We start from the raw sequence: 14,046 nt of genomic DNA on the forward strand, positions 1-14,046 counted from the left end.
GGAACGCGGGTCAGTTTCGCCGAAATATTTCCCGTTGACGTTGCCTTCCTCGTAGGTCCTGGTCCGGGAAGAGCTGCAGAGGATCCGGTACAAGTTCAACGCGCCAGTCAGCCGGAGCTCAGTGGCCCAGTACTTGTGGCAGTACGTCTCGTGGACCAAATGTTCGGCAATTTGTGCGGGAGGTAAGGATGCTTTCCAGTTTCCAACCACGATAACAAGGCATTAATTCTGTACCTGGCTGCTCTTCTCTCCCTCCAAAGTCAGGCAATGGCAGTTGGAACATAGAGGGAGAGTCGGGGTATGATAGATCTCTGCTTGGCTGCTCTTCTCTCCCTCCAAAGTCAGGGCAATGGCATCATTTTGAGAGACCTAATGATTAGAAACAGATTCTTTCGAATTCGGCGCAGCGAAAGCGTGCTGGGCCCATAACCAATTGTCAGAGTAATGCGCACAGCGTAGCAGCAGATGAATGACGTCAGTTGAGCGCAGAACGAAGGAACGTCAGAGACGAAGTTTAAAAGTATTTACAAAGTTTACTTGACAAGACAAACAGACTTGCAGACAATGGACACAGGACTTTCAATCTAGACAAACAGCACAGATTTTCTCAGCAGGCAGAACAGAACTCATCGGATGCCATCAGCTATATACAAACACACTTGTAGTCTGGACACTCCTCTCTGGCTCCAGCCACATATCCAAGGTCAATACAGCTTCTTGCCAAATTAACTCTTTACACACTATAGCATTTCCTGGGTGATGCAATACACGCTAGACACAAATTTCATTTAAACACTACCAATACACAAATCCCACATTCACATCATAGAGGGAGAGTCGGGGTATGATACATCTATGCCTGGCTGCTCTTCTCTCCCTCCAAAGTCCGGCAATGGCAGTTGGATCATAGAGGTAGAGTCAGGGTATGATAGATCTGTGCCTGGCTGCTCTTCTCTCCCTCCAAAGTCCGGCAATGGCAGTTGGATCATAGAGGTAGAGTCAGGGTATGATAGATCTGTGCCTGGCTGTTCTTCTCTCCCTCCAAAGTCAGGGAAATGACAGTTGGACAATGGAAGGAGAGTCAAGGCATGATAGATCTCTGCTTAGCTGCTCTCCTCTCCCTCCAAAGTCCGGCAATGGCAGTTGGATCATAGAGGGAGAGTCAGGGTATGATAGATCTGTGCCTGGCTGCTCTTCTCTCCCTCCAAAGTCCGGCAATGGCAGTTGGATCATAGAGGGAGAGTCGGGGTATGATAGATCTGTTCCCGGCTGCTCTTCTCTCCCTCCAAAGTCAGGCAATGGCAGTTGGATCATAGAGGGAGAGTCGGGGTATGATAGATCTGTTCCCGGCTGCTCTTCTCTCCCTCCAAAGTCAGGCAATGGCAGTTGGATCATAGAGATAGGGTCAGGGTATGATAGATCTGTTCCCGGCTGCTCTTCTCTCCCTCCAAAGTCAGGCAATGGCAGTTGGATCATAGAGATAGAGTCAGGGTATGATAGATCTGTTCCCGGCTGCTCTTCTCTCCCTCCAAAGTCCGGCAATGGCAGTTGGATCATAGAGGTAGAGTCAGGGTATGATAGATCTGTGCCTGGCTGCTCTTCTCTCCCTCCAAAGTCCGGCAATGGCAGTTGGATTATAGAGGTAGAGTCAGGGTATGATAGATCTGTGCCTGGCTGTTCTTCTCTCCCTCCAAAGTCAGGGAAATGACAGTTGGACAATGGAAGGAGAGTCAAGGCATGATAGATCTCTGCTTAGCTGCTCTCCTCTCCCTCCAAAGTCCGGCAATGGCAGTTGGATCATAGAGGGAGAGTCAGGGTATGATAGATCTGTGCCTGGCTGCTCTTCTCTCCCTCCAAAGTCCGGCAATGGCAGTTGGATCATAGAGGGAGAGTCGGGGTATGATAGATCTGTTCCCGGCTGCTCTTCTCTCCCTCCAAAGTCAGGCAATGGCAGTTGGATCATAGAGATAGAGTCAGGGTATGATAGATCTGTTCCCGGCTGCTCTTCTCTCCCTCCAAAGTCAGGCAATGGCAGTTGGATCATAGAGATAGGGTCAGGGTATGATAGATCTGTTCCCGGCTGCTCTTCTCTCCCTCCAAAGTCAGGCAATGGCAGTTGGATCATAGAGATAGAGTCAGGGTATGATAGATCTGTTCCCGGCTGCTCTTCTCTCCCTCCAAAGTCAGGCAATGGCAGTTGGATCATAGAGGTAGAGTCAGGGTATGATAGATCTGTGCCTGGCTGTTCTTCTCTCCCTCCAAAGTCAGGCAATGGCAGTTGGATCATAGAGGTAGAGTCAGGGTATGATAGATCTGTTCCCGGCTGCTCTTCTCTCCCTCCAAAGTCAGGCAATGGCAGTTGGATCATAGAGATAGGGTCAGGGTATGATAGATCTGTGCCTGGCTGCTCTTCTCTCCCTCCAAAGTCAGGCAATGGCAGTTGGATCATAGAGATAGAGTCAGGGTATGATAGATCTGTTCCCGGCTGCTCTTCTCTCCCTCCAAAGTCAGGCAATGGCAGTTGGATCATAGAGATAGGGTCAGGGTATGATAGATCTGTTCCCGGCTGCTCTTCTCTCCCTCCAAAGTCAGGCAATGGCAGTTGGATCATAGAGATAGAGTCAGGGTATGATAGATCTGTTCCCGGCTGCTCTTCTCTCCCTCCAAAGTCAGGCAATGGCAGTTGGATCATAGAGATAGGGTCAGGGTATGATAGATCTGTTCCCGGCTGCTCTTCTCTCCCTCCAAAGTCAGGCAATGGCAGTTGGATCATAGAGATAGAGTCAGGGTATGATAGATCTGTTCCCGGCTGCTCTTCTCTCCCTCCAAAGTCAGGCAATGGCAGTTGGATCATAGAGGTAGAGTCAGGGTATGATAGATCTGTGCCTGGCTGTTCTTCTCTCCCTCCAAAGTCAGGCAATGGCAGTTGGATCATAGAGGTAGAGTCAGGGTATGATAGATCTGTGCCTGGCTGTTCTTCTCTCCCTCCAAAGTCAGGCAATGGCAGTTGGATCATAGAGGTAGAGTTGGGGTATGATAGATCTGTGCCTGGCTGTTCTTCTATCCCTCCAAAATCAGGGCAATGGCAGTTGACTGGCAGTTGTCATTTAGATCTGTCCCCGGCTGCTCTTCTCTCTTTCTTCGCAGGCAGCCAACTCCAGCCGGTGGTCTGCCGCAACCAGGCCGACAGCTCCACAGTCTTCAACCACTTCTGTAGCCCCGAGACGAAGCTTCCGGAGAGGCAACGGCAGTGCAACGTGGAGCCGTGTCCCCCGGCGTGAGTGTTTCGCCTCGTCCGACATTCGGGTGTGGCCGTTCCCTCCTTCCTACCCGCCTCCAACTGTCCTTTCCGCTCCAGCTGGGTCGTCGGGAACTGGTCGGAGTGCAGCCGCAGCTGCAACCAAGGCGTGCGCACCCGGAGCGTGTCCTGCCGGCGCAAGGTGGCCACAACCGAGGAGAAGACCCTGGACGATGGGGCCTGCGCTCAGCCTCGGCCTCACGTCCTGGAGCCGTGCAACAACCAGACCTGCCCCCCGGAGTGGGCCGCCCTTGACTGGTCAGAGGTACGTTCTCAGAGGGAGAAGGAGGAGGATAATCAACTATATCGGACTAGATGACCTTTGGGGTTCTCTTCAACTCTTCGGACTGTAGTTGTCCCAACTGGTACCGTTTCTCTTGCAGTGCACCCCGAGTTGTGGGCCCGGTTTCCGCCACCGCGTCGTCCTATGCAAGAGCGGGGACCACGCCTCCACGCTGCCCACGTCCCAGTGCCCCGAACACGCCAAGCCCCCCACCAGCATCCGGTGCAGCCTCCGCCGCTGCCCTCCGCCCCGATGGCTCACCGGCGAGTGGGGAGAGGTATGGAATATATATATTCGGCTCTGTAACTGTTCTGCTCCTGGTTTGAAAAAACAAAAGCTTCAATGTTAATGGCCTCCATATAACAACAAAAGCTTCAATGTTAATGGCCTCAATACAACAACGAAACGGGAATATATATATATATATATATATATATATATATATATATATATATTTGGCTCTGTAACTGTTCTGCTCCTGGTTTGAAAAAACAAAAGCTTCAATGTTAATGGCCTCCATACAACAACAAAAGCTTCAATGTTAATGGCCTCAATACAACAACAAAAGCTTCAATGTTAATGGCCTCAATACAACAACGAAACGGGAATATATATATATATATATATATATATATATATATATGGCTCTGTAACTGTTCTGCTCCTGGTTTGAAGAAACAAAAGCTTCAATGTTAATGGCCTCCATACAACAACAAAACGGGAAGATTATATATATATATATATATAGAACAGTTACAGAACCGAATATATATATATATATATATATATGGCTCTGTAACTGTTCTGCTCCTGGTTTGAAGAAACAAAAGCTTCAATGTGAAAGGCCTCAATACAACAACAAAACAGGGAGATATATATATATATATATATATATATATATATATATATATATTATTTGGCTCTGTAACTGTTCTGCTCCTGGTTTGAAGAAACAAAAGCTTCAATGTGAATGGCCTCAATACAACAACAAAACAGGGAGATATATATATATATATAATTTGGCTCTGTAACTGTTCTGCTCCTGGTTTGAAGAAACAAAAGCTTCAATGTGAATGGCCTCAATACAACAACAAAACAGGGAGATATATATATATATATAATTTGGCTCTGTAACTGTTCTGCTCCTGGTTTGAAGAAACAAAAGCTTAAATGTTAATGACCTCAATACAACAACAAAAGCTCCAATGTTAATGGCCTCCATACAACAACAACACGGGAAGATTATATATATATATATAGAACAGTTACAGAACCGAATATATATATATATATATATATATATATATATATATATATATATATATATATATTATTCGGCTCTGTAACTGTTCTCCTCCTGGTTTGAAGAAACAAAAATCGTGTTGTTATTGTTATTATTTGTTCCCGCTTTTTTCCGCAGTGCTCCGGTCAGTGCGGCCTGGGCCAGCAGCGGCGCTCGGTCCAGTGCGTGACCCACACGGGGCTGCCCTCCGGCGAGTGCGTGGAGGCCCTGAAACCCCCCGCAACGCAACAATGCAAGAGCAAGTGCGACTCCGGACCCACGGACAACCCCGAAGGTACCCGGCTTTGGGGGGAAAGAGGCCTACCCTTTGTTTACCTATGCATTCGTTGCATTTATCCATTTACCTAGAGGCCAATAGCTAATCCTTTATTTATTTATTTATTTATTTATTTATTTCTGTTTATCTATCTATACTGCTCTCTTGTGGCCACATCAGAGCATTGCATATAGTCACCCCTAGAGGCCAGTAGTTAATCGTTTCTATCTATAGATATTAGACATGTCCAAAAAATCGTTTTGAATCGTATATCGGAATTATTTTGGATTGTTCTCGCTTTTTGATATGCATTCCGAGACATTGTCTCACATTGCATATATTCGTACCTAGAGACCAATAGCTAATCCTTTCTATATATAGATATACTGCCCTCTTGTGGCTGCATCTGAGCATTGCATATATTCGTACCTAGAGACCAATAGCTAATCCTTTCTATATATATAGATATACTGCCCTCTTGTGTCTGCATCGGAGCATTGCACATAATCCCTAGAGGCCAGTAGCTAATTCTTTCTATATAGATAACTACTACCCTCTTGTGACTACATCTGAGCATTGCATATATTCATACCTAGAGACCAATAGCTAATCCTTTCTATATATGTGTGTGTGTGTATCTATCACCCCCTTGTGGCTGTCTCAGAGCATTGCTTGTATTCATACCTAGAGACCAGTAGCTAATCCTTTCTATAGATATATAGACTGCCCCCTTGTGGCTGCATCTGAGTAATATTTACATATTTATCTAGACTAGTAGCTAATCCTTTCTATCTCTATACTGCCCTCTTGTGGCCGCATCGGAGCATTGTATATATCCATACCTAGAGGTCAGTAACTAATCCTTTCTATTCATATATATATATATATATATATATACACACACACACATATACATATCCACACACACATACCGCCCTCTTGTGGCTACATCTGAGTACTGCATATATCCATACCTAGAGGCCGGTAGCTAATCCTTTCTATTCATATACACACACACACACACACACACATATCCACACACACATACCGCCCTCTTGTGGCTACATCTGAGCACTGTATATATCCATACCTAGAGGTCAGTAACTAATCCTTTCTATTCATATATATATATATATATATACACACACACACACACACACACACACACATATCCACACACACATACCGCCCTCTTGTGGCTACATCTGAGTACTGCATATATCCATACCTAGAGGCCGGTAGCTAATCCTTTCTATTCATATATATACACACACACACACACACACACACACACACATATCCACACACACATACCGCCCTCTTGTGGCTACATCTGAGCACTGTATATATCCATACCTAGAGGTCAGTAGCTAATCCTTTCTATTCATATATATATTTATATATTTTCTATATATTTATATATATATACACATATCCACACACACATACCGCCCTCTTGTGGCTACATCTGAGCACTGCATATATCCATACCTAGAGGCCAGTAGCTAATCCTTTCTATTCATATAAATATATATATATATACACAAACACACATATCCACACACATAGAACCCTCTTGTGGCTACATCTGAGCATTGCATATATCCATACCTAGGGGCCAGTAGCTAATCCTTTCTATTCATATATATATTTATATATATATATATATACACACACACACATTCCGCCCTCTTGTGGCTACATCTGAGCATTGCATGTATCCAAACCTAGAGGCCAGTAGCTAATCCTTTCTATTCATATATATATATATATATATATATCCACACACATACATACGGCCCTCTTGTGGCTACATCTGAGCATTGCATATATCCATACTTAGAGGCCGGTAGCTAATCCTTTCTATTCATTCATATATATATTAGACATGTCCAAAAAATCGTTTTGAATCGTATATCGGAATTATTTCGGATTGTTCTCGCTTTTTGATACGCATTCCGAGACATTGCCTCACAGCGCAACCAGCAATGGAATTCGAACCATTGTTGGCCCATTCTCTAATTGTCTCTTAATGTTTCGTTAATTTTTTTCCTCCAAATTTTTTTTAAAATGTATTTTTTTTAAAAAAAATTTAAATTTTTTTTGTTTCTTCAACCTACCTTCAATATATCCACACATACACATACCGCCCTCTTGGGGCTACATCTGAGCACTGCATGTATCCATAACCTAGAGGCCGGTAGCTAATCCTTTCTATCTATATCTACCGCCGTTGTTTTTGTCTCCTTCTCCCCAGAATGCAAAGATGTGAACAAGGTGGCCTACTGCCCGTTGGTGCTAAAGTTTAAGTTCTGTACCCGGCCGTACTTCCGACAGATGTGCTGCAAAACCTGCCAGGGCCGGTGAAACGAAAGCCCGGACGCAGCGGGGAGTGCCGTGGGGAAACTGGAAGTTTTTTCGGGGGGCCTTTCGGGACCCCTGGACCCTCGAGGCGGCCGAGAGTGTATTATTTACTTGAAACTCTTTGGATATTTATTTCAGTAGCAAAACCTTTCGGGCACCGAAGTATCTCCCTCTTCCGCCACATCAACAAGAGAAGGAGGGCCATCTGTCGGGAGGGATCGGATTGTGTCGTCCAACCGAAATAGGGTGGGTGGCCATCTGTCGGGAGGGATCGGATGGTGTCGGTTGTCGTTTTTTTTCTTCGGTGCTTTCCTAAGTCAAGACGGTGCTTTCGTTATTACGACTAAGTATTTTTTTTCCCCGGTTCCCCCCACAATTTCATATATAAATATATACAGATATATTGTATTATTATTATTATTATTATTATTATAGGAAAAAATGTTTTTTAATATGGCAAAGGAAATCGGAAGAGCGAGACTGCGAGGTTGCGAGGCTGCGAGATTGAGAAAGAGCGAGACTGCGAGGTTGCGAGGAATTACCGCACGGTTTTTATAATAAAGGACTACCTACCAACTATTACTACTACTAATTATTATTATTATTATTATTATTATTATTATTATTACATCTTATTTTGATCTACGGACAACTAAATTCTTACCCATGCGACATTGCCTTTTTCAAACTTTTTTCAAACTTTTTCAAACTTTCCTGAACTTTTCCAAACTTTCTCAAACCTTTCCAAACTTTCTCAAACCTTTCCAAACTTCTTCAAACTTTTCCAAACTTTCTCAAACTTTCCCGAAGTTTTCCAAACTTTTTCAAACTTTTTCAAACCTTTCCAAACTTTTTCGAATTTTCTCAAATTTTTCAAACTTTCTCAAACTCTTTCAAATTTTCTCAAACTTTCCCAAACATTCCCAGACGTTTTCAAACTTTTTCAAACTCTTTCAAACCTTTTCAAACTTTCTCAAACTTTTTCAAACTTTCTCAAACTTTTCCAAACTTTTTCAGACTTTTCCAAACCTTTTCAAACTTTTCCAAACTTATTCAAACTTTTCCAAACTTCTTCAAACTTTCCCAAACTTTTTCAATTTTTTTTTCAAACTTTCTCACACTCCCTCAAACTTTTACAAACTTTCTAAATCTTTTCCAAATATTTGGAATTTTCTCAAACTTTTCTAAACTTTTTCAAACTTTCCCAAACTTTCCCAAACTTTTTCAAACTTCTTCAAACTTCTTCAAACTTTCTCAAACTTTTCCAAACTTCTTCAAACTATTCCAAACTTTCCCAAACTTTTACAAATTTTTTTCAAACTTTCTCACACTTCCTCAAACTTTTACAAACTTTCTAAATCTTTTCCAAATATTTTGAATTTTCTCAAACTTTTCTAAACTTTTTCAAACTTTCCCAAACTTTCCCAAACTTTTTCAAACTTCTTCAAACTTCTTCAAACTTTCTCAAACTTTTCCAAACTTCTTCAAACTATTCCAAACTTTCCCAAACTTTTTCAATTTTTTTTCAAACTTTCTCACACTTCCTCAAACTTTTACAAACTTTCTAAATCTTTTCCAAATATTTGGAATTTTCTCAAACTTTTCTAAACTGTTTCAAACTTTCCCAAACTTTCCCAAACTTCTTCAAACTTTCTCAAACTTTTCCAAACTTCTTCAAACTATTCCAAACTTTTTCAAACTTTTTTTGAATTTTCTCAAACTTTTTCAGACTTTCCCAAACTTTTCAAAACGGATCCGGTTTCTGGTCTTATCATTTCACGACCGGTTCGGAAACTCGTTCGGCTCCTTCTCTCACTTTCTTGAGTGTGTGTGTGAGTGTATGTGTTTCCCCCCGAAAAGGAGGAAGTGTGGGAGGGGCTGGTGGGGGCAAGGAGAGCGGAAGTCACACTCTCACGCACCGCTCGGGTGTCTCAAAGCGGCACCGGAAAGAGAAGACGTCCGTCGCCATGTTCCCGTGACTCGAATCCGGATCAAACTGGAGTACGGACGGGAGGAAGACGATGGTGAGTGTAATATAAACATTGTGTTTTGTCGGTATGACCATCTGTTAGGAGGGATTACACAGTGCATTTCCATTTGGGAGAATTAAGATGGACTAGATGACCTCTTGGGTGCCCTTAACTATGGGATTCGTGACCAAAAAGGCCTGGAAACTATGAATCCCTATGAATCCAAACCTCTGTAATTCAATATAGGGTGAATGGCTTGGAAGTACTCCCTAAAATGGGGAGTAATTAAATAATAATAATAATAATAATAATAATAATAATAGATGATAAGCATGAGCCGAGAATGTGATGCAGCAGCGAAAAAGGCCAATGTGATTCCAGGCTGTGACCATAGAAGGATAGTGTCTAATCAAGGGAAGTCTGAGCCCGTGTGAAAGGAATTATTATTATTATTATTATTATTGACACAAAGACATAATATGACACAGCAAATAAGATCTCTATGCTGGATTTCGTGTAATATTATTTTTTATATGCTGGATTTTTTGTAATATTATTTTATAATATTATATATCAAATATTATATATATTATATATAATATATAATATTATAAAATATATAATATAAAAATAATAAATATATAATATATATTATATATAATATAAACATGTAATATGTATAACATAATATGTAACATAAAATAATATATGTTACATATTATATATATAATATAGATATAATATAATATGCAATATAAAATAATATATATTATATATTATAAAATATATAATATAAAAATAATAAATATATAATATATATTATATATAATATAAACATGTAATATGTATAACATAATATGTAACATAAAATAATATATGTTACATATTATATATATAATATAGATATAATATAATATGCAATATAAAATAATATATATTACATATTATAAAATATATAATATAAAAATAATAAATATATAATATATATTATATAAAATATAATATGTATATTATAATATGTAATATAAAATAATATATATTACAACATGTATAACATAATATGTAATATAAAATAATATATATTACATATAGTATATATAATATAGATACAATATGCAAAAATAATATATAGAATATAATATATATTATAAAATTTATTATATAAAAATAATATATATTATATATTATATAAAAATACAATATGTATAACATAATATGTAATTTAAAATAATATAAAATATTACATATATTATATATATAATATAGATATAATATGCAATATAAAATAATATATATTATAAAATATATAATATAAAAATAATAAATAATAAATATATATATTATATATTATATAAAAATATAATATATATAATACAATATGTAATATAAAAGAATATATATATAATATTACATATATTATATATAATATAGATATAATACAATATGCAATATGAAATAATATATATATAATATTATATATATTATAAAATATTATATATATGTATGTAATTATAATATATATTATATTATATTATATTATATTATATTATATTATATTATATTATATTATATTATATATTTGAGAACGTTATTGCTCATCATCTTGCCACTCCCCGAGTTCCCCTTTTCTTCCTTCCGCAGAGCCAAAACCTCAAAGGAAATGGCTCAGAGCTGTCAAAAGTTTTGCAAAACTTTTGTTGTTTTGCCTAGAAGGGAGTCGAATCCTTCTATCAGTCAGGAGTATAATGTTAAGACATTATTATTATTATTATTATTATTATTATTATTATTATTTACATGCACATAACAACACAGCACACATTGCTGATCCATTCCTCTGCCATAGGAAAGGGTTAAGGGAGAGGCAGTGGGTGGGGTTATGCAAATTCCACACCGATGGAGAAAGTCGAGAACACTGGGGTGTCCGTGGTGGAAGAAAAACAGAAAATCTAGGATGAAATGGTCCCCAAAGGAAAGCAGGAAAGGGTTAAGGGAGACGTAGTGGGCCATGCAAATTTCGCACTTATGGAGTCGGGAACACTGGGGTGTCCGTGGTGGAGGAAAAACAGAAACTCTAGGATGATATGGTCCCCAAAGGAAAGCAGGAAAGGGTTAAGGGAGAGGCAGTGGGCGGGGCCATGCAAATTTCACACCGATGGAATCGGGAACACTGGGAGGTCCGTGGTGGAGGAAAATCAGAAAATCTAGGATGAAATTGTCCCCAAAGGAAAGCAGGAAAGGGTTAAGGGAGAGGCAGTGGGCGGGGCCATGCAAATTTCACACCAATGGAATCGGGAACACTGGGAGGTCCGTGGTGGAGGAAAATCAGAAAATCTAGGATGAAATTGTCCCCAAAGGAAAGCAGGAAAGGGTTAAGGGAGAGGCAGTGGGCGGGGCCATGCAAATTTCACACCAATGGAATCGGGAACACTGGGAGGTCCGTGGTGGAGGAAAATCAGAAAATCTAGGAGGAAATGGTCTCCAAAGCAGGAAATGGTTAAGGGAGAGGCAGTGAGCGGGGCCATGCAAATTTCACACCAATGGAATCGGGAACACTGGGAGGTCCGTGGTGGAGGAAAAACAGAAAATCTAGGATAAAATGGTCGTGGTGGAGGAAAAACAGAAACTCTAGGATGAAATGGTCCCCAAAGGAAAGCAGGAAAGGGTTAAGGGAGAGGCAGTGGGCGGGGCCATGCAAATTTTTACAGATGGAGTCGGGAACACTGGGGTGTCCGTGGTGGAGGAAAAACAGAAAATCTAGGAGGAAATGGTCTCCACAGCAGGAAATGGTTAAGGGAGAGGCAGTGAGCGGGGCCATGCAAATTTCACACCAATGGAATCGGGAACACTGGGAGGTCCGTGGTGGAGGAAAAACAGAAAATCTAGGATAAAATGGTCGTGGTGGAGGAAAAACAGAAACTCTAGGATGAAATGGTCCCCAAAGGAAAGCAGGAAAGGGTTAAGGGAGAGGCAGTGGGCGGGGCCATGCAAATTTCACAGTGATGGAGTCGGGAACACTGGGAGGTCCGTGGTGGAGGAAAAACAAAAACTCTAGGATGAAATGGTCCCCAAAGGAAAGCAGGAAAGGGTTAAGGGAGAGGCAGTGGGCGGGGCCATGCAAATTTTTACAGATGGAGTCGGGAACACTGGGGTGTCCGTGGTGGAGGAAAAAACAAAATCTAGGAGGAAATCGTCCCCAGTGGGTGGTGGGCATTTGTGGAGGACGTTGGACATGTTTACGTTGCTCGCCATAACCTAAAATGATATGCAGGGCAGCAAGGAGCGCTTCCACTGGCAGAGCCACAACGTCAAGCAGAGTGGGGTGGACGACATGGTCCTCCTCTCCAAGATCCACGAGGACGCCATCGTGGAGAACCTCAAGAAGCGCTTCATGGACGACTACATCTTCGTATCCTTCGGGGTCTCCCCCGGTTGCGTAGTTCGTATTATCTCGACCGTCCGCACAGCGGCCTTGCGAGCTTTGTTGGGAAAGAGGCGGGGCTATGCAGATGAAGAGGCGGGGCCATGCAAAACAGATAACCTAGGATAGTGCAATGCAGATGAAGAGGTGTGGCTATGCAAAATAATAATAATAATAATAATAATAATAATAATAATAATAATAATAATAATAATTTCTTACCTGCCTCTAATAGTAATAATAATAATTTTATTCTTACCCCACTAATAATATTAGTAGTTATTCTTACCCGCCTCTAATAGTAATAATAATAATAATATTTTTACCGCCTAATAGTAGTAGCAATACTAATAATTTCATTCTTACCTGCCTCTAATAGTAATAATAATAATTTTATTCTTACCCCACTAATAATATTAGTAGTTATTCTTACCCGCCTCTAATAGTAATAATAATAATAATACTTTTACCGCCTAATAGTAGTAGCAATACTAATAATTTCATTCTTACCTGCCTCTAATAGTAATAATAATAATTTTATTCTTACCCGCCTCTAATAGTAATAATAATAATAATACTTTTAGTCTTACCGCCTAATAGTAGTAGCAATAATAATAATTTCATTCTTATCCGCCTCTAATACTAATAATAATAATAATAATAATAATAACAATAATAATAATACTTTTAGTCTTACAGCCTAATAGCAGTAGCAATAATAATAATTTCATTCTTATCCGCCTCTAATAGTAGTAATAATAATAATAATAATAATACTTTTAGTCTTACCGCCTAATAGCAGTAGCAATAATAATTTCATTCTTACCTGCCTCTAATAGTAATAATAATAATAATCTTACCCACCGCTAATAGTAATAATAATAATAATAATAATAATAATACTTTTAGTCTTGCAGCCTAATAGTAGTAGCAATAATAATAATTTCATTCTTACCCACCTCTAATAATAACAATAATAATAATAATAATTTTATTCTTACCCGCCTCTAATAATAATAATAATAATAATAATAATAAATTTTATTCTTACCCACCTCTAATAATAATAATAATAACAATAATAATAATAATAAATTTTATTCTTACCCACCTCTAATAATAATAATAATAATAATAATAATAATAATTTT

General features: G+C 39.5%; 2 protein-coding genes across 4 annotated transcripts in view; both read left to right on the top strand.

The window, feature by feature from the left end:
* The window catches only part of adamts10 (ADAM metallopeptidase with thrombospondin type 1 motif 10), a 32,117-nt gene extending 24,034 nt beyond the window's left edge, over positions 1 to 8,083 (top strand). For both annotated transcript variants that reach the window (XM_062958958.1, XM_062958956.1), the window contains exons 20-25: positions 56 to 182; positions 3,148 to 3,277; positions 3,359 to 3,563; positions 3,682 to 3,858; positions 5,002 to 5,158; positions 7,398 to 8,083. In XM_062958958.1, coding sequence (XP_062815028.1) covers positions 56 to 182; positions 3,148 to 3,277; positions 3,359 to 3,563; positions 3,682 to 3,858; positions 5,002 to 5,158; positions 7,398 to 7,507 — 906 coding nt within the window. In that variant the 3' untranslated portion in view covers positions 7,508 to 8,083. The remainder of the gene's footprint in view (positions 1 to 55; positions 183 to 3,147; positions 3,278 to 3,358; positions 3,564 to 3,681; positions 3,859 to 5,001; positions 5,159 to 7,397) is intronic.
* A 1,267-nt stretch (positions 8,084 to 9,350) lies between these two features.
* myo1f (myosin IF) overlaps positions 9,351 to 14,046 on the top strand; it is a 34,629-nt gene continuing 29,933 nt past the window's right edge. The window contains exons 1-2 of one of the 2 annotated variants that reach the window (XM_062958960.1): positions 9,351 to 9,528; positions 12,746 to 12,883. In XM_062958960.1, the coding sequence (XP_062815030.1) occupies positions 9,526 to 9,528; positions 12,746 to 12,883 (141 nt within the window). In that variant the 5' untranslated portion in view covers positions 9,351 to 9,525. Of the gene's footprint in view, positions 9,529 to 12,377; positions 12,884 to 14,046 lie in introns of those variants that run through there. The other variant, XM_062958959.1, reaches the window with a different exon arrangement.

This window comes from Anolis carolinensis, unplaced genomic scaffold (genome assembly GCF_035594765.1).
Source record: "Anolis carolinensis isolate JA03-04 unplaced genomic scaffold, rAnoCar3.1.pri scaffold_7, whole genome shotgun sequence".
Taxonomy (NCBI): domain Eukaryota; kingdom Metazoa; phylum Chordata; class Lepidosauria; order Squamata; family Dactyloidae; genus Anolis; species Anolis carolinensis.